Source organism: Strix uralensis, chromosome 25, assembly GCF_047716275.1.
Source record: "Strix uralensis isolate ZFMK-TIS-50842 chromosome 25, bStrUra1, whole genome shotgun sequence".
Taxonomy (NCBI): domain Eukaryota; kingdom Metazoa; phylum Chordata; class Aves; order Strigiformes; family Strigidae; genus Strix; species Strix uralensis.
In genome coordinates, this window is record NC_133996.1 from 5,450,043 (window position 1) to 5,472,409 (window position 22,367).

The 22,367-nt window shown below is 50.9% G+C and overlaps 2 protein-coding genes across 4 annotated transcripts; both read right to left on the reverse strand.

The window, feature by feature from the left end:
• Nucleotides 1–373: 373 nt before the first annotated feature.
• PITHD1 (PITH domain containing 1) lies at nt 374–3,138 on the reverse strand. The gene is made up of 6 exons (XM_074894310.1): nt 2,907–3,138; nt 2,683–2,726; nt 2,443–2,520; nt 1,451–1,555; nt 847–955; nt 374–622 (listed from the first exon to the last, which is right to left on the reverse strand). The coding sequence occupies exons 1-6, from the start codon at nt 3,093–3,095 to the stop codon at nt 521–523; spliced, it is 627 nt and encodes a 208-aa protein (XP_074750411.1). The 5' UTR covers nt 3,096–3,138; the 3' UTR covers nt 374–520.
• Nucleotides 3,139–3,509: 371 nt separating this feature from the next.
• On the reverse strand, nt 3,510–21,630 carry ELOA (elongin A). 3 transcript variants are annotated; one of them, XM_074894298.1, is made up of 11 exons: nt 21,472–21,630; nt 16,164–16,220; nt 14,783–14,901; nt 11,128–12,343; nt 9,685–9,799; nt 9,159–9,311; nt 8,615–8,712; nt 8,163–8,343; nt 7,519–7,630; nt 7,069–7,220; nt 3,510–6,474 (listed from the first exon to the last, which is right to left on the reverse strand). In XM_074894298.1, exons 1-11 carry the CDS (start codon nt 21,541–21,543, stop codon nt 6,413–6,415), a joined length of 2,337 nt encoding a protein of 778 aa, XP_074750399.1. In that variant the 5' UTR covers nt 21,544–21,630; the 3' UTR covers nt 3,510–6,412. The 3 variants fall into 3 exon arrangements, with proteins under 3 accessions (XP_074750399.1, XP_074750398.1, XP_074750401.1); XM_074894297.1 differs by having other exon boundaries at nt 9,159–9,314; XM_074894300.1 differs by lacking the exons at nt 16,164–16,220; nt 21,472–21,630 and adding an exon at nt 15,799–16,144 and having other exon boundaries at nt 9,159–9,314.
• Between the last annotated feature and the right edge of the window lie 737 nt (nt 21,631–22,367).

Below are 22,367 nucleotides of genomic sequence, written 5' to 3' on the forward strand. Positions count from 1 at the left end.
TTTAGCGGGGGGAAGGCCCCAGGCCTGCCCCGCTTTCCCGTCTCTACTGCCGGCGAGGCACCGAGGCTCCCAGCGCACAACCGCCGGTGGCAGCCGCGGCCCGGAGCCGTCCCCGCTGCTCGCTCACCCCCGCACCCCCCGGCTGCCTGCCGGGATGGGAGAGCCGCTCCACCCCCAGGCTGTGACCCACCCTCCGGGACAGGCGTCAGGGTGACCAGGCCACAGCTCTGCACCTCAGTGTGTGTTTTATTGGCAGGCAGAGAAGTAAAAGATACCAGACACGAGCTCGCCACTGCCTAAAGACCGACTCTCCCTTCTGCAGGACCCAACACGCCGCTGCCCTCAGCGGCCACCTTCACCCAGGCCTTGCACACACTCAGTGCTCTGCTTTCCAAGGCAAAGACTGAAACGTAAAGCTGATCCAACACTCTCCGGTGCTTCAGGAAGCCATTTCTGTCCAAGTCAGCCCATCACGTCCGTACGCTTGCACCACAACCTCTGGAGATTGCCGACAGCACCGTTAGGAGATGAAGTGAGTCTGTGGGGTGATTTGTTCCAACTTGTGATCAGCTGGGTTTGCCGATGCTTCGTAATTGCAGATGGTGACTTCGTGGCGATGAGCCTGTATGAAGATTAAACGTGTTAGTCCAGAGGAGAGCAGAATTTGAGTCCCTCCTAAAACACCTGACTGGCAAGAGCTGAGCAGGTTCCCATCTTGGACTTTTCATCACAGATGGCCCCACACTACTCCCACTTCTTCCTCATCGCTAGAGCTCAACTTAAGCTACAATTTAAAGCCCTTTTTACACTATTAGCACAGTTTTGCTCATCTCTGCTCTCACCTACCTCTGTCCACTCTCCTTTCAAGCCTATGTAAAAAATCTTCGTTGTCTCTGCTCCAAAGTTCTTTGGAAAGTGGATGGAGAGGTGGTATACGTTGGAGAAACGGGCAATTCTGAAAGAAAACACACTCTGAAACTGGAGCTGTGCATATAAGCTGCCACTGCACTGCACTGTCACCTCCTCCCAGCACGGTGCTCCTGCCCTAATCCGAGTCAGACTTGGGAGCAAATGACTTGAGGATGCAGGAGGAGCAGTTTCCCTCACACTTGCAGTGAGTGGACCAGCAACAAGCTGCCACTGGGCCCAGGAGCAGGGGACACAACACCAGGATGATTCTGCACCCCGAAAAGTCCTGGGCCATGCGTGCAGGCACCCTGCTGGCTCCGGGGAGGAGGTTTTCAGACTGGAGCTCTCACCTGACAAGGGCAGGACAGAACTGTGGAGGCAAAATCTACTGTGGGCAGCTTCGAGATACAAGGGAAGGAACGGCCCTCTGCTAACACTTTCCTAAAATTCAGCAGCACAGCAGCAGGCTGGATAGAGTGCAGCTCCTGTGCTCGGCAGGAGCAGCCCCTGCACCCCCCAGGCGCGTGGGTCCGCATCGTACTTGGTGGGGTACTCCAGCTCGCCCGTCGGATCCCGGTTCAGGTTGAACATCTGGTCCGGTTCCCTGGCTGCGTCATCAAAGGACATGTGAGGAATATTCTTGAACCTGGGAAGAGAGGGAGGAAACACAGGAAGTTATTAACATACAGGTTAGCTAACTGGTCTCCTCCCCATCCATTAGCACTACCCAGATTCTTCTCAACAACAAGAAACAATTTGCTTTGTCTTCTAAGGGAAAAAATACTGACACCACCACAAAGCATCATCATGTTCCAGAATACCCAACACCCTGAAGAAATAACAAGGAAGAGTGAGGAACAAAGCTGGGGAGATACAGATCTCAGCATGCTTGGGTACACAAAGAAACCCAGACCCCAGTACACTGGAGGCCAAGGAAAATAGGGCCTTGATAAAGGTGTATTTCTTCCCCACAAGCAAGACCTGCAGAGTACTCGGTACTCTTTCATGTGAAAATAAAAGGCAGCAGTAAGAAGGATCTCTCTCCCTTTAGGAGCTAAAGCAGGCCACGCAGCTCAGCACAGCAGCAGCACTGCCAAGAGCCTTACAAACCTCACCTGGCTGCAGGACACTCCGTCACTTGTGTCCCTCCCTCCCAGGCCACAGTTTCCCCCCAAAGCGTAACCCCTCTTGGCCCACTGATCCTTCTGCAGCCCGCTAAGCCACCAGCAGGTCGGTTTCTTCACAGCACAGCCAGGGTCTCAACCAAACCTTCTCTGCTAAGTAAAATCAGCACCCCATTTCTCTAGAGAAAAGGCAGCAAGTAGCCACTCTCATCCTCGTACAAGTTACAGTTTCTTTTTCCTGCTGGGGCCCTGGAATGACGGAGCTGCTGCAGTGACACTGCCTTCTCCCACACTGCGCACCCTCGTCGGCTGCTTGGGCGCCCAACAGCCTGAGAATCGCTCTTCTCTTTGGCTACAAGTCAATCAGTTCAGCTTAGGCTCCAGCAAACTTAATGCTTCTTTTACTTACAGCCTCATCTCTGCCGGATGCGTACCGTCATCTTCTCCCATCACAATTACTCCTTTTAATTTCACGTTGCCCGTAAACCTGCCGAGAGACGCAGAAATGGCGTTTTCGCCTCCGTTCTGTCCACATCAGCCCCGGTGACAGGAGCACACAGACGTGCCTCGCTCCCAGGCACACAAAGGCGAGGCATAACCCCTGCCAGAAGCCAAAACGACACCAAAGGAGCTCAGGGAAAGAACTTACGGGATATTAAACAGAAGCTCCTCATCATCGTCGCTTTCTACGAACTGGGGAGAGAGAAGAGCAGGTCAGGGCTGGTGCGGGGTCGCGGGTGTCGCACCGGGGGAACACAGGCAGCGTGGGGCGGGTAACTCGGGGACAAGGCGGGGACCCACAGCACCCCTCCCGCCGCCCGGCTCTCCTCAGGCAGCGGCACCGCCGCAGGCCCCGGCCCGGCCCGGCCCCACCTGGGCGCGGTCGCCGCGCTCCTCCCAAGCGCGGAAGACGAGGGCGCCGCTGCCCTCCCGGCGCTCGTTGAGGCACTGCAGCCGCTGCCGGTCGATGCGCAGGTAGAGCCCCCAGGCCGCGCCCCGCTCCCCGTCGACCGCCGCCACCTCCCCGCAGCAGCAGCGGCAGCGCCCGGCACCGTGCGCCATGATTGCGCCGCGCCCCCCCTCTCGCCGCGCCTGCGCGCTCCCGCCCTGCGCCTGCGCGCTCCCGCCGCCCCGCCCACCGCGCCTGCGCACTGCGCCGCCCCCGCCCGCCCACCCGGGGGCGGTGCTCGGCGCTGCACGTGCTCGGCCCCCGGTGGAACCGAGCACCAGCGAGAGATGCGGCCCGGGGCGGGGAAGGGGGCGGCCAGTCCAGCCCCGGACGAGCCCCGGAGAAGGCCGGGCCGCACCGGCAGCGCCCGCCGCTGGGGGAAGAGTAAAGGTGCTTCACAGCAGCGCTGGGAAAGGCCCGTGGGGTTGAGACCTGGGGCTTGTTCCAGCCGTGGGGAGACCGAGCTTGGCCAGGGGCCGGGGTAACGGTTATTACTCAGAGACGGAAAAGGATAAGCAGACACGGTCCAGGGTTTGCCTTTTATTGGGACATGAGTTTTCTCTTTTTGTATAACTTATCTAGTTAAAATATTCATCTTCATTACCACAAAAAAAGGAACATAGAAAATTGTATATACACAGTTGGGGACCAAAATACAAATGCAAGTCCTGGTCACTCCCCCTCCTGCCCCCATCCCTCATCCTACCACCAGCGGGTCGGCGAAGAGGGAAGATGCAGCAGCTCTGCTCAGCGCCTCCATGTGTGGTGTAGCACAGAAACATGGCACCGGTGTAACACCCCGGGAATGGAGCAAGCGCTTTCACCCTACACTTTGCTTCCTTTATGTCTCATAGAAGTAACCCTCCTCTCTTCCTGGCTGAGGGCTGCTGCCCCCTCTTCCATCTTCGCAGCTTTAGTGTCTGAGCAAGAGGCAGGGGAGGGAAGGGAGAGCGGCTGCCATCAGTCCCAGGACCAGTGGGACCCGCTCAGCACCGAGCAGAGGCAGTTCAGACACAGTGTCCCACCTGATCCTCTCTGTACCCCCCCCCCTGCAATCCAGCCAAGCTAAAACACAGACAGAGCTGGCAAAACCGAGAGCAAAGAGGCTGATCCAAGAGAGAAGGTACATCACCCCGTAATAGCAACGCTTTGGGCAATACCCACAGCCCAGTATCAAGCTCTGGTATTAATCAAGTGGCAGTTGAGCAGTGCCCAAGATTGTTCTTGGGCCTCACCCAGGTCCTTTGCTCAAGGCTCTGCTGCAGCCTGAACACAATGCCAGACTCCCCTCCCCTCTGCCCCTACCCCAAGTACAGAGGAGAAATAAATGGTAGCACAACGATCAGCAGAAGATAATATATTGTTATCTAATTAAAAATACAGCAAAAATTAAATACAGCAAAAATGCAAGAGTAAGGAGCCATTACTTTACAGCACAACACAGACTGAAATGCTGCACGGTAACATTAAAGCATCTGGGACTGTAACAAACTTACAGCACATGAGAGTCTGAGAACGTTTTTCCAAGACTTCCAAATTAAGAAAAGAACAGACCAAATAAACAAGAGACAGGTGTTCAGAATGGTTCTAAAGAAAGGAAGGGAGAGAAAAAAAAAGAGGAAAGAAAGAAGCAAACCAACAGAAACCAGAAGCACACAGGGACTTTTCTAGAGCCCTCCAGGGAGGACTCTTCCCAGCAAGGTTTTCCCCCGATCAGCACGCACAGACAACTCCACCAGTTAGGGATTTGGCAGCCACAGAAAGCCAGCAGCAGAGCCTCCCAAGAGCTGCACCACCAACAGCACCCACTACCAGCACCTCTTCCACCTAGACAGCAAAGTCCTAGGGCAGCAAATATGGCTTGGAACAGGAGAATCTCCCCCTTTCCGATCCCACGGGACCTCTGAGCCCTGGTAGAGAGGCTGGCTTCCTCACTCCATGACCTGCGTCTAACCAACTCCATCCTCTGGTGGCACCACTTCCAGGGAAGTTCACTTTCAAGGCAGACGTAACCCTCAAGCAGAAACATTCACCACAATAAAGCTTCACATTTAAGAGCGAGTGCCTAGTTGTTTCTGCCTCCCCGCACTCCGCTGCGGCCTTGGCAAGTCCACCCGAAATCACACACCTCGTGCAGCGCTCAGGCTCCCGACCTCCCCAGAGGAGCTGTGCTCCAGGGCACAGCCTCACTGCCACCAGCCAGGTCACAGCACACACCTTTTCCTTCCAGTTCCTCAGACACCAAGCACAGCCGAGCTTTTTGAACTCCTGCTATGAAGTATGCACGCATTAAAAACAAACCACGGTCCGTTATTCACTTCCCTCCAACCGCAGACAAGTGGTTTCAGGTTCAAAGACTAAAATCCTTGCTCTTTCCAAAGAGTGGGCAGAGCAAAACATACAGCCAAAAGACAGGATTTAAGCACCAGCTTCCAAACTGGAAAGAAATCCTTCCCAATTCCACACAGAAAACCAGAGAAAAGTATTCCTTCTTTCCACTAAAAGAGGCAAACCGATGCCTCCATTGATATTTAAAAACTCTTTTAAATTCCAGAGGCGAAGTCCCCTAGCTCTCTCCAAAAACAAACAAAAAAAAAGTTAAAATCTGACTTGGTGCACAGTAAAATTTCTCCCCAAACCCCTCGTAGTTTTATTCCCAGTAGCCAGCAGAAGACAACAGCAGCAGAGAAAAAGTCCCCAATGGCTCTTGGCATCCCTGCACAACAACATAAGCATCTGTACAAGATCTACAGTAACAGCAGAGAGAAGGTCGAGAGCTAAGATTTTATTAACATACACGAGAGCAAAGCCTCAGGACTTAATGCGCTTGCCAAAGGATCGATGAGCAGATGGGCCACCAGTCTCACCTGTCCCAGAGAGTCCAGGTGGGACTTTGGGCCCAGCAGGTACCAGATCACGAGGAAAGACTCCCGTGACATCCAGTGTCCACTCAGACAGATGGATTCCTGCCAGCTCCAGTCAGAGGCTGGCCCTTGTACTGGACTGGGGGGGATGGACTACTGGGAGCAACATAAATAATACCAGCGGGATAGAGGGGCAAAATATTAATTAAAATCATTTTATAATTTATTAAGAGGTTAAATAGTAAATAGTCTCTGGATCTTCCACTCTCAGCAGGTGCCAAGACTTCACATTTTCTTGTGTCGGGAGATTCTGTACACCCTTCTTTTGACGGATGACAAAGCCAGAAACAGGATGTTAAGGGCAGGGGGAAAAGAGGGGGGGCTTGACACTGAGAAAGGGACCAGAATAAAAGATAAAATACTGTGCTGTCGTCTTGTGCAGATCGAAGCTTCTCCCAGCAGCTGCAGCCTCCAAAGAGTTCAAAGAAAAGGGCTGTTTGGGTACCTTCTCCCGCTTCAGTGCCACTCCCCCACGAGAGGGAAAGTCCCACATCTGCACTGCAAACTTATCTCCGAGAGAACCTGTTTTTGAACGCTTTGATAGTCTTTGCCATCATGGGTGCAATTTCTGCAATAGAAAGAAAAAAAAAAAAACAACCCCAAATCAAACAAAAAACCCACACATTAAAGCAGCAGTCACAACCTAGGAGAGCAGAGAGCAATTCAAAGCTGCAGCCCTGGCAAAGCAGATGCAAGGCAGGCAGAAGTGTGTGCTCTCTGATTACGGCCTGTCACATTTTCAGGTCACAGACCGAGGAGAGCCCGTTCTGCTATCTGCACTGCAAGAACACAGATCTCTGGTTAAACTCTCCCTGCTTCCTTCCCAAGGGAGCTGGACTACAATTTCATTGTGCCAAACAGCTGGACAGACACAGGAGGACAGCAGGAGGGGAGAGGACAGCAGGGTTTCTGCCTCACTAGTACCATTAGGACAGGCTGATACAGTCAGCACTGAGCAGGTGGGTGAATTGGACGTTTCCCCATGCTTTTTCTTGTGCAAGAAGTTTGAACAGACTTTTATCACCCTCTCCTTAGGGAGAGGCCACCGACATCAACCCTCCTGCACAGCCTGGATTTCTCCTACAGCAGAAGCAGCAGATTTGTGCGTTTGTAAAGGAGGAGCTCTAGGAGACCACACAGATGCTCTGCAGTTTGTACTTACTCTTCACCGGTGGTTTCCTGGGGTCATAGGAGGAGAAGGTGCTACCTGAAGATGGGACAGAATGGGCACTGCTGGTGCTGGGCCCATCATAGGATTGCTCCTCGCTCACACGAGTGTGGCTTTTGCTAGATGTGTACAGGACTGGTTTTATTCTGAAAGAGAGACAGGACAGACATTTCAGTAAAGGAGTCACTGTGGTTTGATGCAATTCTTCAGACACAAGCCACATCTGTGAACAGCAGCATGACTGATACCACATGGAAGCAGCAGCGACCGCGATCCCCACGCTTCCCAGCAAGAAGAGGCTGTTACCGTACAAGTTTCACTGCAAAAGGACCTCCCAGACACACGGTATGCTTTCCTGCCAGGACGGAGAGCTTCAGGGGGAAGCTGGCAGGAGCCCACAGGAAGAGAGGCCCTGAACAGCAAGTGCTACTGAAAAACACTCACTTGGTCTTCTCTGGCAGAAGAGGTCCTCCAGTGCCAAACTTCTCTTGTCGTCTCCGCACGTCCCGGGGGGGCTTTGCTGCAGAGTTCACAAACGCCATTTTGGCCACTCTACCTGTAGGAGGCCAGAGGAAAACATTGCTTAGATTCAACTTACTATAAAGGAGGCTCCTCGGTGCTTGTCTTCTTACAGCAAGCTCCAACCACCTCTCCCCAGTCCATTCATTCCAAAGCTCTGGTGATAGCCTCCTCCCTAAGAGCTGAACCTCTTGCAGTCACAACATGGGCTGTGAGAAATCAGACTGATCAGATCAGCAGCTCTCCTTATGTTCATCAAAAGAGCAGGAATGGTTCCCCCACCCTGGTTTGCTTCAACCCCAGCATGGAGAAGCCACTCTAGAACAGGAGGTGCCTCTACAACAGGAACATGTAGGGCTGCAAAGTCTAGTTTCCATCAACACAACTGTGGATGAACTCAAGAGCCTCCTAAGCCATTAAGCAAAGGCCATCACATAAAGAACAGAGAGCTAAGCAACTCCTAAATTGGACTAGATTTAAACCAGTCATTCCAAAAGACCTTCCCCACACCAAGACATCCCCTAGGCAGCATTCCCAGACCCCTCTCTGATCGTTCAGCCCTACTTTACCTTTGGGTTTGTTGGCATGAGCTGAGCCGATGTTCCGTGCTAACATGAGCAGCCGCTGCTCTCGTGCGTCGTGAAGTCGAAGGTACATTTCCCGCCAGGACTCAAACTCTTCTGGCTTCTCATTCTTGAAGTCTCGGAGACAGTGATTGTGCCACAGTTGATCCGTATCCTCGATGAGGACCTGAAGCAAACCCACATGTAAGCTGGGTTCCCTCCTGACACCTTCACTCCCCTCAGCCTCAGTGCCAGCGTCACTGGAATACCAGAGGGCAAGATGGCTTAGGGGCCAACTTGCAGCAAGAGATGGGCAGCTGGCAAATCCAGGAACTCAGGACTAGCAAAAGCCTTCTCTTGTTATAAAGAGTGTTGTTCTTTACTATTCTGCCACTGCAGCTGAGGACAGAACATCACTCCCACGTGTCACCACCCCTTCCCCAGGCCCGGGCACTCACATGATTACATTCCTCAATGCGATACAGCTGCTCTGGGGTGCATCTCTCCAATACTGGCTCCAGCACTGAGAAAGGGACACCACCCACTTCATAGATTGCTAGAGAGAAGCAAGATGCACAGAGTATTTATCCTGCTCCTTCCTTGCCAAGGAAAGGGCTTGATATCCTGAAATGCAGTGGAAAAAAAATGCAGTGCTGCACAACACTACACAAGACAAGGGGAAGGAGAAAGGAACCACAGATGCAATAGCTCTAGTGAGTCATCAGGCACCAGTATCTCCAAGTTAAGTGCCTGCACAAGGCTCTTGTTTACCACTATTTCCAGTGCTTTAGCACTCCCTGAAAGCACACTGGGTGCTGATTCCTGCAGCACCTGAGCTTTCAGTGACATCTCTCCCCTATTACTTAGCTTGCCTTGCAACAAGGGGCAACTAACTGTTCCCGTGCTCCAAGCCAGATGCTGTGGGATGTAACAAACAAGTTACCAAGACTTCAGTACACCCGCACGGCAACGTGACTAAGACAGATGAGGAAAGGTACTTACAGTCAATGTTGTTACTGAGGACTCTGATACACTGCTGATAGAGAGACATCATCTTTGGGAGGTAGGCAGTTTTAGAGCCCGAATACACTTGCATCTTTGAATTCAACCGGCGGCCTGTAAAACCCGCTTCGCTCTCTTCAACTGGTGAGGACACTGCTGTAAAGTGAAAGACTTGGAGTAAGAAGGGGACAGACAAGAGAAGAGCCCACTCTGATGAATGGCACAGGAGACACAAATTGGGAGTCACCCAGAAGCAACCTAAAGGGCTAAGTCTTCTCTTAAGAGACCTGCAATCTAGTTCAGGAAGAGCAAGTCCAAAGCCCAAGCCTCAGGAAGGGTCAGCAAAGGATCTTCCTCATTTCTGCTAGAACACGTGGGGAAGCAGCTACCTCCCCCTGAAACCTAGGCTCTGGGCAGGACACCGGACCCCAACAGAAAGACTCGAACCCGGGCAGCATCCATTCCCACTCTCTCCCACAAACAATGGCCGTAGCCCATTTCAAACCTATTTTCCTGCCCAACATACCTTTCCTTTTTGTCTGGGAGCAGGTAATGGACTCGATTGAAGGGAGAGGGCGGTAATTGGCCTGGATCGGGGGCAGCGGGATGTCTGGTAACGTTGGTACCACATCTAAAAGTATCTGGAAGCAGAGGATGTACATGCAAGTAAGCCAAGAATACAGGAGAACGTTACATCCTGCCAGCCTACAAACAGCACTGAACTGCATTTTGTTTGATATTTTGAATAAGCCATGTTACAGAATCACAGAATCATTCAGGTCGGAAAAGACCCTTGGGATCACTGTGTGATGTTACTGTGGCTCTGTCTAGGCTGTCTGTAATACAAAGAAGCCAAAATTTGGGATCTGAATCACACTGCTCTCTCCAGTAAGAGCCATCCACATCTTTAACCTGCTAGGTTCAGTGCTGAAGGCCTCTGGCAAGAGCCCAAGACAGATTAACAATGCAAAGAACTAGAGAAAAAACAGAAGAGAAAGCTGGCACAAACATTTCCTTGATCTCAAACACTCATTTACCCATTCTGTCTCTTCTCCTCCTCCCCACCTCCTACAAAGAACCCCACAGTGGTGGAGAGGGGAACCTCACAAACTGAAGAAAACCTAAAACTTTGATAGGACCACTTATTAGAATGAACGTCAAAGCAGGATTTTAAAACGCTGCTAAGATTATAAAAACATTTTTTGAAGAGCAGTGTTTCAAAGTTGAGTCAAAAGACAAAGCAGTAAAGGTTTTACACATTAGTCCCTGTTTATATACAAAACCCTGGCACCCATGTGGCCATGAATATGTACAGAAATATCGCTTGTTTTTCAAGCTTTCACAAAAGGTCTGTCTTCTAGACTAAGTTGCATTGTAACACCAATTCTCCCATTTCTCCCCCATTTCTGGAGACCCAACAGATTTAGTTAACAAAATTATAGTACTGACACAGGTAAGAAAAGGTCCATTTTAGAGAAGCATAAATACTCGAGAGGAGACATGGGAACCTCGCGAGCAGGTGGAGATGCATCGCCTGTTAGGCCAGATTTTAAGTTGACTCACATCTAAAGATATTCTATATGCATAACAAGCGTGTCATGTCCAATATGCTTTCATACGAGTATTTAGCTGAAGGTGTTTTCTGTTACTCTCCCCATTTTTGAACTAACAGCGTTTTGCCTTTTGCATTTCTTTTTTCCCCCCTCCCTCTTCACCCACTTTTCCAGCAGAGGTCCACTTGAACAGCACAAAGCAACGCCTGCGGCGTAGGGCATGCACAACACACCTTGTCTCCCAGCAGGAGCCAGGTCACACAGCCCTAGATACCCGTGAGACACCACAAGCACACCCTGATGCAGATCACAGCCCAGCACCTCCAAGCAGAAAACTAATAAGCCCCAGATGGCAGAGGACCAAGAGCAGCTGATCCCACCTTCTCTGTTCACTTTCAGATCCGTCAAAACCTTACCCTCTTTGGTTCAGGAGCCTCTGCTGGTTTCTTCTCTGCCCTTTTCTCACTTGTTCGCTTGTGGCTTGGACTTTTCCGACTCGAGCCTGAGCTGTTGGTGGTGGCTTTGGATCCGTTCTGTTTGCTGTGCCCTCGGTCTTTCTCCCCAGCTGACACAGAGGGTTTGACCACTTTCTTTTTCTTTTTCTGGGGCTGGTCATAGCTGAGGTATGACTCAAAAGACATCGTAGGTTGTTCAAATTCATCCTCCACTTCCCCCTCCCCAGAATTGGAGGAAAAGCCCATTGATTTTTTGTCCACATCGGAGGCTTTGCGCTTCCCCTCCAAAGCTTTTAAGCTCCCAGAAATTCCCTTTTCTTTAATCCTATTTGACGAGTCACTCTCAGCTTTCCGTTTCTCCCGCTCTGTGTTAGAGGTCTCCAGGCCTAGCTTGGGCTTCTCCAATTTACTTTTTTCAGAGTCCTGATGTTTTTGCTTCTTAACAGGGATGTCCAAAGACTCTTCCAAGTGCGGCAACGTGTGCAACTTCTTCTTTCTGGAGGTGCCGCCTTCTCGGTTCTTCTCCTTCTTGGTGCCATCTGACATCCTCTGCTTCTCCTTGCTGCCCCCTGCCACGGGGGCTTCTCGGAGTTGCTCTTTAAAAGAGGTCTTGTGCAATCTTTCTGGACTGAAGGCAGAGGTCCTGTCCTCCCCTCTGCCATCAAGTCGCTGCTTCTTGTGAGAAGACTTGTGCTCTTTGCTTCGACTCACATTCCCTTTATCGTAGAACTCACCAGAGTTCCTCTCCCGGCCTCCCCCCAGCTTCTCCTGAAAGCTGTGGCCTTTACTGGCTTTCCTACGAAATACTGTCGGTTCTTCCTGCTCCTCAGAGGCATAAGGGTCTGTGTACATATCCTGAGGGCTCTCACTTGGCTCAGGTGACACAGCTTGTCCATAGTCCGAGTACTCCTGATCTGAAGAGAGCACTGGGGAAGATCTGCCCCAACCCTTCCCCTCGTGGCTGCTATAGCCATAAGTCTCATGGGCTCTCTCAGGCCTGGGATACCTTTTGGATTTCTTTTCCCTATGATCTGGGCTATAGGACTGGCTGCAAGACGGCTGGAAGGGTTCTGAATACTCCTGCTCAGGTTCCTCATCCTCTCTGAGGGAGGGTTCTTGATGTCTTTTCCTTGAGCTGCTCCTCTCATAGTCACGGTCTTCAGAATCTAGGTTATTTCTGACGGGATAAGAAAACAAAATAGTTAAGATTAAAACTTCCCAATATGAATGAAAAGAGCCACTCCCCACAGACCTTGTGGATGGGAACCTCTCACATAAGACTAAGGTTGTATTTCATAGTATCATAGAATCACAGAATGGTTTGGGTTGGGAGGGACCTTAAAGATTATCCAGTTCCACTCCCCCTGCCCTGGGCAGGGACACCTTCCACTAGCCCAGGTTGCTCCAAGCCCTGTCCAACCTGGCCTTGAACCCTTCCAGGGAGGGGGCAGCCACCGCTTCTCTGGGCAACCTGTGCCAGGGCCTCCCCACCCTCACAGGGAAGAATTTCTTCCTTCTGTTTAATCTAACTCTCCAGGTGCTCTTCTGCTGCCCTGTGACCCCCCTCCAGGCTCTGGGAATCTCTTGCTGGCACTGGCATCAAGCTGGTAGGAGTGGGATGGATTAAGGCTTCCCTTCCCCAGCAACTCTAGTTTAAAGCTTGGCAAGAAAATGCTCTTCCCCTTCTCTGATAGACAGATCCTGTCAGCCCCCAGTAGACCAGCTTTCTCAAAGTGAGTCCCATGGTTTAAGTAGCTGAACGCCTGGCTGTGGTACCAGTCCTGTAACCAATTGTTGATTTGCCAGATTCAACTGGCCCTTTCAAACCTTTGACCAGGGCCCAGAGTCCCTTACTGCTGCTCCCAGGGCTCTGTAATCCTTCCTGATACTCCCCAGACTGCTCCTGGCTGTATCACTCGTGCCCATGTGAAACAGCAGCAGCAGATAATACTCGTCCGAGGCTCAGCAGCCTCTCGGTGACATCCCTGATACGAGCCCCCAGTAAGCAGCACGCCTCTCTAGAGTGCGTTAGGTCAGCTGATGGTGCCTCCGTACCTCTCAGGAGAGAGTCACCTACTGCTATCACCCATCACCTCCTCTTAGTTGCGCTGGTTGTTACATAGGGAGCAGACTGGGCTGCCTTACTCAGCTCCAGTCTCTCTCCTGATGTGACGGGTCTTTCCTCTGTGGTAAGTTTTATGGCAAGAATACCACTAATTTTCTCAGGCACAGTAACATTCAGAGATTTAGAAACTGCATTTTTAGTGCAGGAATTGATTAAGCCTTTTTATTAGGACTAGAGTCTTCACAGTTGTGAGACTGAAATGTCACATGACTGTCTCAAAGCTTGCTTGTGTCTGTGCAAACCTCCAAGACAAGCTGCTGCGGCCTGGGGAATGTTGCCCAGGGAAGCAGGAGTGTACTGAAGGATGCACCCCCCACTTCTTTGCGACTGCATTGTCAGACTCCTTAGACAAGTCTCAAAGGGGCATCCTGTAGCCATTTGTGGCTCTATTGTGTACACCAGGCACCAGGCATGCATTGCTAATGAACTGATAAGAGGCAAACATTTCTGCCCAGAAGCCGGATGCAACAAAAATCTGTGGGACCAGAGAAAAAAAAAAACTAAAGGTGGGCAGATATGCTAATCAGCAGATACGATGATCTTAAAAACTTTGCTCCTTGTGCATCCACCATCGAAGCTAGATCTGTGTGCACCCACCACTGAAGAACTGAAGACTGAGGACCAACAGGATGCCACTGGATCCATGGCGGTGACTATTCTTGCACATCCTTGCTTTATTTTTGTCTTTCCTTCCATTCTGTCCTATCGCTACCCCTCTTCACTTTTTTAATAATAAAAACCTGCTTTGGGTATACGGCATTTGACCTCGTTTGTGTCTTAATCTCGCTCTTGGGATCACATCAAAACCTCCCCCGACATTGGATCGGGACAACAGTTCACCAGAAAGCGGAGACAGATGCGTACAGAGACTTCTCTGTGCCTACACGCTCCTGGCTGTGTGGTGCCTATGGGAAACATGTCCCCTAGTTTGCCAGTGAAGCGTGGAGGGATACCACCACCACTGAGATGATCATGAATGACTAGGTCTTTATCACCCACATCTAAACGACCTCACTGCTGCGTTCAACACAGCTTTATCACTGCAACATCCTTGCTAGCATTAACTTTCAGTTTCCATAGGATTTTTGCACATAAAAGCCTTCTTTCAAAGCAAGCCACTTCCTTTACTTGGGCCTAGAACTTCCTCTCTTTAGCACCATAAAATGGGAAGCAAGCAGATTGCATGTCTTGCTTTATTAAGGGCACTTTTCTGGCATCTACCGTTAATCTCTTCATCAAACTGCAAATTCTTGAAAGTCAGCCCCTACTTTCATGCAAAACTGCAGCCATCAGCAACCCAATGCTCTGCGGCTAGCAGAGACAGGAAGTTTATGCCAAAACAAGGCAAAAACGCCATGCAGTGTTAGCACACTCGTGTTACAAGTTTTTCCAGAGCCATCACTTTGTTTCCTTGGTCAGAGAAGTTTATGATCTCCACTGCAAAAAAATGACAAAGCTTATCCATCAAGATAACCAAACGGGTTCACTTACCTGTCTGCCTCTTGGGACACTGGCACCAGCTTCTTCCACCTGGCTACGAGGTTCTTCGCAAAGTCTCCTACAAGCTCATGTTTCCGTAAACTGTTCACAGTCTTCCCAACACCCGTCTCCTTCAGGAGAGAGCCAAGACATGAATTAATCTCAGCAAAACAGTCAGCATTCTTACCTCTGCTAAACTTTCTACAAAGTAAATCAAGTTAACCTGCTACCTGTTGCTGCTAGATAGAAATAAACTTCCTTGATCTAATGGCAAAAATATCACATATATTATATTTTCAGCTGTCCTGGTTTTGGCTGGGATAGAGCTAATTTCTTTTTTCCCCCCCTTCCTTCTTAGCAGCTAGAATAGTGCTGTGTTCTGGATCAGTACAGGATCTGATATGAGAAGAATGTTGATAATGCACTGATGTTTTTAGTAGTTACTAAGAAATCAAGGACTTTTCAAATTCTCATGTCCTGCTAGTGCACAGGTACACAAGAAGCTGGGGGCCGGGGGGGAGCAGAGCCAAACCAACAGACCCAAGTTGGACAACTGAATATTCCATATCCTCTAACGTTATGCTCAGTATATAGATAAGGGTTGATTGGGAAGCTCACTCTGGTTGCTGAGATTGTGGGTTCAGGATTCCCTCTTCTCCGGGATCACTAGCTGGGAATGGGCTGGGCATCGATCAGCAGGTGGTGAGCAATCACATTGTGCATTATGCGTTTGTATCTTCCATTATTACTATTATTATCATTATTATTTTAATTTTATTTCAATTATTAAATTGTTTTTATCTCAACCTATGAGTCTCCTTGCCCTTACCCCTCCAATTCTCTCCCCCATTCCCTGGGGGTAGGGGAGGGTGAGCGAGCAGCTGCGGGGTGTTTGGCTGCCAGTGGGTCTAGACCACCACATCAGCAGACACCGTATCATTTATTACAGTTCCAGAAGTCAAAGACAACTTAACTCTACCTTAGTCAAACACTAATTATTTGTATTAATAAACCAAGACAGTATTTACCATGACTGTTGGTAAGTCTGAAGACAGAAGTCACTAGTAACGTTAAGGATTAGCACTTTCTAATTTTATGCTGATTCAGTTACGTGAGGAACTGCTCCAACTCTCATATCGCAGTCAAGTGTTAAGCTTTCGGGAGAACTGAGCATGACAAACTGTCCTCCGTGGCTTCCCACTTGCTCTGACACGCTCCTTCCCCGTGCCTGGAATGTCTAGAACTACGTCACAATGGTGCCTGTGACACCGGGCTGTAGCAGGTGGCCGAGGCAACACGCCCTGTTCCAGGGGAAAGCGGCACTTCCACGGCAACCAGTTATCCTGTGACTTGACAGACACGATGAAAGCGCGAGAGATTTCACAGCTCTTACCACAAGAATGTCAACTGTGATGGGCAACTCAGACAGCCTCTTCAGACTTTTCAGCAGCTGCAAAGACAAGAAGGAAAATGTTCATACTTCTCATACTGAACCACATACTGCAATTAGAAAGGAAGAAAATTCTGCACTGCGTGAGAGCTTGTTAGAAAGATCCAAGCAGCAGGCAGCTGCTGTCTTGCTCCAAATCAAGCTCCTGAAAAGATGAACATGAGGACCAACTGTACAAAAAATTATCATCTCTTTGCCTACGAGGGCCCACCTGAGAATCTTAAAACGCACTTAAATATTAATGCTTTCTTCACACAGGACTGCAACTTAACTTTGGCTTAAAGCATCAGGAACAGACACACACAACTCTGTTGCACAGCAAGTGGAAGAAAGGATTCGGGAACTTGTGACTCTCAGAAGGTGGTGCTGAGAATCGCATCACTTGTTCAGAGGAGGGGAAAAAAATTAAATATTAAGTCTCCATTCTGAAGTTTTGCAAGCTAGACACTGAGGGCAGGAAGATTTCTAGATACTCTTAAAGATCCAAGAGGGAGCCTGTATCTCCCCTGCAGACCCTCCACTCTGTCAGTGCTGCTGACAGTCTCTCCTCTCAGCTACAGGCTGTGCTAGAGGCAACTGATCCCTTCCACAGCCACTGCCTCTCGCCCCACTCTTTTCCCTTCCCATCACCATAAACCAGTGAAAAATGTTGTTTTCCTTCACACACACGCTGCCAAGCGAGGCCCTGCCAGCATGTACAGCTGCTCCGCAGGCCAGGGACGGAAGAGGAGCCCTCTCCAACTTGCACCCTGACAAGGGGCTGCAGCTGAAGGGGACGCAGTTGTACCTCTGCCACCCAGACGGCTTTGAACATCGCCTCACCGAGATGTCTACTGAGTTTTTAGTGACAGTACACTGCAGCACACATCTGACAGCACCACTGCCCCTCACATTATTTCCCGCAGCTCAGCTATAGCCACAGACCAGCCTCGTCAGCATTCCCATTATTATAGCCCCTATACAGCCCAGGCTTTGTTCAGCGCTGCTGTGCTATATGCCATACAAAGGGCTGTCCCTGATCCAGAAGATCTTCTCTTTAAAGGACTGCGCTCATGCTCAAATGTCAGCCTAAGCTATTCCAATCACCCCCACTTCCCCATGCAAGGATCAGAGAGCTTTAGAGGTTTCCTTCCTTTTGAAGGAAATAAGTTCTTTTAACCTATTGGAAGAGTGCTATTACTTTCAGAGAGAAAATACTCCTTGACACAGAGATAAGGCTTAAGCAGAACCACAGGACGGTTTCTGTTCACCAGAAACCACTGCCTCATCTCCATTATATTTAGGACTTCATTGCTGTGACTAAAGGTTTAGGTTTTCATAGTTATTTTAGAAGAGCGAAACACAGACACCAACAGTAACTGTGTTTCAGCACTCTTGAGCTGGGACACTGAGGGGGATGCAGCAGTTCTAGTTGTGCTGTAACCACAGCTAATTGGATCTTCAAGCCCTCTGTCCCTCCAACTCCAGGCTCACAGTAACATGGAGCCTCCCCCAGAATTCATGCGATCTGGGGCAGGTAATGTGCCCCACCACCTACCTCAGCTGACAGTGGTGGGGGGGAAAGAAGCCAGTTGAGCTAAAAAACCCAATGTCCTTTCAGTTTTCAGAACTGCTGTTACTTTGCCAGCACTGTGGCTCAACAAGCCCACTGGCAAGCAAAGCCATCGAACAGAGGCAGCAAAGGTAGAGACATAGCTCACCTCTGCTGCCTCCCCTCACATTGCCGCAGCAAGGCCCGCCACAGCTCACAGGTCGGATGCCCCCGGGAAGGCCAAGATCCTTCTGGCATCAGTAACGCAGGGGCTTGGACTAGTGTGTGCAAAGACCCTTTTGGAAGGGGGCAGGAAGGGAGAGGAAGAAGGATGGATCTCGTACTAGATAGAAAAGGAGTAAAACAGGGCAATATTAAAACAGTAACATCTCTGTAAGCTGATTCCCCTCCTAGAGGGTTGTTTCAGAGCTTACAAAATCCCACCATGAGAGGAAGAGTCAAGGGAAAACTCATTATGGTATTCTTAAAGCCTCCCAATTATTTTCTAGCTACACCCCACTGTAGCATCTTCCACAGCTCCTTTTGCTCTTTAGTTAGTTGTTGCCTTCAGGGCTGAATTCCGAGAAGAAAAGCTCTATTCTCAATGGAGCTCATCTCTGGATTTTGTATAGCTAGGGAAAGTGTGGTTTGAGACCAGGGGACCCACACATTTGTTCCAGAACATGTCTCACAGGGAACTGGCTTGTTCCACACCCACAGCAGTCAATGACTGGAAACCTGCACACACCTTAGGGGGGAAAAAAAAAAAAAAAAAAAAAAAAAAAAAAAAGGCTGGCTTTCTGAGAGGCCACCATACGCATAACCTTTGCCTAAGTGTCGCTTTACCAAGCTTTTATGCCTGCACGTTCATTAGAAATGTTAACACAGCTTATGTTCAGCAGACTTCTCAGGCAAGTTGTAAATCTCAAAATGACGCCATCAGGAAACAAGGCATTTTTGTTACCTGCGTCACCAGTAATGCACTTATCTGACAATCTAAGATACCAAAACCTGTGCTTACTGACGCTCTCCAAGCAGCCTGCAGCCTGGCAATATCCAAGCAGGGATAGATTTGGAAGCTGCGTTCACACAGCCTCACTCTGCTTGCAACCTCTGTGGACCACAGGTCCATGTGCATGAGACACACCAAATGAGACAACTCCGATGCAGTGAGGCTGAAGAACTTGTACCAATCTGTATTTCCTATGGAAACAAGCTGATGGAAGTACACCCCACTGCCTTCAGCTGAAATCGGCCAAGCTGACTCAAATCTGGCAGCTCATCTCCAAAATAACTGAGATCCTACAAGCCCTATGAGAAAAAGGCGACCAAGTAGAATCAGAAAACACAAGGCTCACATCTTGCTGGACACCAGATAAAATACATATGAGAAAGCTCTTTTAAAACACCCCAGCATAGGGTAGAGTTTCAGTCAATCAGACACAAGACACAAACCATAAAAACTTCACAGGGTGCCAGCCACAATAAAGTTTTGTTTAACTTGGTGCATTGTTTTCTTCTTCTAAAAGAAGTCAGCCAGACATTACAATGCTAACAACACACATTAATATCAAATTACTAAGCACAGCCTGGCCTCTTCCTCTCCATGAAGATGCTCTCGTGTTCATATTTCCCTTACTCTCTTCCCTCAGTCCTGCAGCACAGCTTCTATCCTCTCTGATGGAAAAAAACCCACCGTTTCCAAACCATTACAGCAGTGTCCAAAGTTTCACTCATGCAGTTCTGTGCCAGCAGCCTAATTTTCACCCCAAACCAATATTAATCCTTAACACCTTTCAGCAAGGCAATAGAGTTGTACATGATACTAGGCAAATAATATTCTTTCACATTACTGATAAAATATTTCAAACGGACAAGGCAAGAAAACCAAAGACTAGAAATGGAGTAACACGTGGGTAGCACCCAGACGTGCCGTGGATTTGTCCTACTGACAAAGTTGTAGCTGCTACAGAGCTGCAGAAACAGTTATAGCAGTAGAATCAAAAGCCATTTTCTGACATAAGAAGGTGTTCAGAAGATACATAATCTATCAAGACAATGCAATAGCAACTAAATTCAAGTCTAGAAACACTAACACTTCTGAGGATATAGTTGAAAAGGTATCAGAAGTAAGAAGAGTACAGGGCATGGGACCTTTCTGCTGGGGAAGGGAAAAGGTTTAAAGTCACTATCCTAGCTAGTAACAGCTTGCAACTGCTTACCACCTCTCCCTCCCCTTGCAAAACTGCGTAGGATCAACAGAGAAACGACTTAACACTGCAAGGTTACTGGAGAAAAAGTCAGCCTGTGCAAATAGTGCCCAAAGACTTACAATGCCCAAGAAACAGACAAGCAGTTATTGCCCCAAGCTGACACAAGGGTCAGGAAACAGGAGCACTAATTCTCTGTGCACAGCGTGCTGAGCCAATATTTGAAGTGTTGCGGGTGCTCTCAGCACCACGGAGCCCAAGATCCCCTGGAATTGACTCCTCAGCAGTCCCTCAGCTCCGTTTTGGGGTCCCACCGGTTAAACCCTGCTCTGTTCTTGGCTGAGAGGGTGAGAAAAGAAACCAGACCCTCCCATCGCTTCGCCCCCAGTTAGGCTGGAGCTGGGTACAGTGGCCTCTGTTTCAAAGGGTCAGCACTCAGCACCACAGCACCCATCCTTCTTCACGGGCAGCGTGAGGTCTCGGACACCAAGTGGTTCTGCAGGCGTTTGCCTCAATTAAACAAAGTTTGCTGAGTGCAGCGTGGCTGCACAGCCCTCACTGTCTCCTCTTTCATCTGAATTAAGTGAAACATGAACCAAACACCTGTAAATAGTCAAAACAGATGCTCCCCCTTTAAAATATAACATCCTAGAGAATGGGATAACAGCATGCAGTGGGTCCACACCTGAGCTCGACCCTAATTCCAAACATCAGTTGAAAAAACCAGCTCAAACAGAACTGAGAATTGCTGTCAGCAACAGACGCAGACGAATGTCACCAAACAGACCCGAGCACGAGCGTAGCTCAGGGCAGCGCACACGGCAGCCGCTCTGCGCCAGCTGCTGCGGGCAGCAGATTTTGGCAGCAGACACGTTCCCTCGTGGAGATGGGCGAGAGGCATCAAGCAGCCTCCCCACACCGGGGCAGAGTTAAAACTTGGCAACTACTTGCCCTGACCCCAACTCCCTAGCGATCGTGGTGCCCTTGCCACAGTTGTGGCCCTCCCTGGCCCCACGGCAGGGCTGCACCTCCCTGACACCTCCCGCCCGGGCTCACACCGGGCACCGTGGATCTTCCACCATGAACACGTCACCAGGGCAAGACTCTTCCGGCAAGTTCTCCCGTTGCCCGGTTGCCTCTCAAGCCGCACCCCATCGACATGCCACGGGGAGACCCCACACGAGGACCCTTGAACGCCACAGCGGGCCACCCGCGGGGCAGCCGGGGCCTGCGAGCTCAGCCCAGGCTGGCAGCAGCGCGGGGGGCTCCCACCGGCGACAGCCCCCCGGGTCTGCCCCGCTGTCGCGGCTCGGAGGCGGTGGGCCCACGGACCGCGGCCACGGCCGGGCAGGAAACTTCGGCGGGGGGCCCGCGGAGGGCAGGCCCGGCCCGGCCCGGCCCCGCTCCCCGCGCCCCCCGCGGGGTGGCCCGGGTCCCCCCGACCCCCAGCCCCGCCGCGCCGCATCCGCCGGGGAGGGGGGAGCCCCGGCCGCGCCGCCGCCGCCGTCACCTTCTTGGGCTCCGAGCTGCCCGCCAGCCGCGACTGCAGCTTGCCCACAACTTCCAACACCGACTCCGCCATTTTTACTGCTGGAGAAGCCGCGGCGGCGGAAGCGGCTTCACCGCCCGCTGGCCACACGGCGTTCCCCGACCGCCGCCGCCATCTTGGCTGCGGGCAGGAAACGGAAGTGGCGCAGCGGTTGCACCGGCCGGTGGCGGCCATGGCGGGTGAGGTCAGAGTTCAGCGGGTGCCATCTTGGGGCCTGGCAACGGCGGCGAGCAGCGCCATCTTGAGTGCTGGCAGGGCGCTGCTTGGGGGCCCGCGGCAGCCATGGGCGCCCATCACTGGGACGGTGGTGCCACCTCCGGCCCTACCGCCGACAGGACGGTCTTGTCTGAGACAAATGTCTCATCATACCTGTTCCCGTTGCGTCCCAACAGCTCCACCACGGCTGTTGGGAGTGAATGGAAAGTAGGTTTCTAAATTAATTCGCAGCCAAAGGCAAATGGAGCAGGGCTGCAGCTGCCCAGGCTGAGGGCTCCTCAGCTCAGGGTCTCGGAGCTGCCACCCCCTCCGCTCATTCAGGAAAGTGGGGAAGGCATCAGCAGGGTGATGTCCCCCCAGGTCATCCCCAAATGTCCTGGTGACCCCTCTGGAGTGGAGCCAGGCCTTTGGCAGTCTCCACATCGCCTCACCCTTGGCAGCGGCCAGGTAATCATGTTCAGCCTTTGGTTTACTGCCTTCTCCTGGTGCTGGCTGCGACGATGCCCTTGGCTGCAGCAGCGTTACCTGAATCCAGCCCTTCCCATGTCTCTGGGGACTCGGCTGAGGGCGGCTGTCCTCACATCACCCCAAAAGCCTGCTGTAAATGTAGAAGTGATAAGAGCAGTCAGCTGGCTGGGAGG

Coding starts and splice junctions, on each gene's coding strand:
- PITHD1 (XM_074894310.1), bottom strand. CDS start 3,095: ATGGCGCACGGTGCCGGGCGCTGCCGCTGCTGCTGCGGGGAGGTGGCG. Junction 2,727..2,906: donor AGCGCGGCGACCGCGCCCAG/GTGGGGCCGGGC, acceptor CTCTCTCCCCAG/TTCGTAGAAAGCGACGATGA. Junction 2,521..2,682: donor GAGCTTCTGTTTAATATCCC/GTAAGTTCTTTC, acceptor GTCTCTCGGCAG/GTTTACGGGCAACGTGAAAT.
- ELOA (XM_074894297.1), bottom strand. CDS start 21,543: ATGGCGGAGTCGGTGTTGGAAGTTGTGGGCAAGCTGCAGTCGCGGCTG. Junction 16,221..21,471: donor GCAGCTCGGAGCCCAAGAAG/GTGACGGCGGCG, acceptor TTGTCTTTGCAG/CTGCTGAAAAGTCTGAAGAG. Junction 8,344..8,614: donor GCATTGAGGAATGTAATCAT/GTGAGTGCCCGG, acceptor GGTTTGCTTCAG/GTCCTCATCGAGGATACGGA.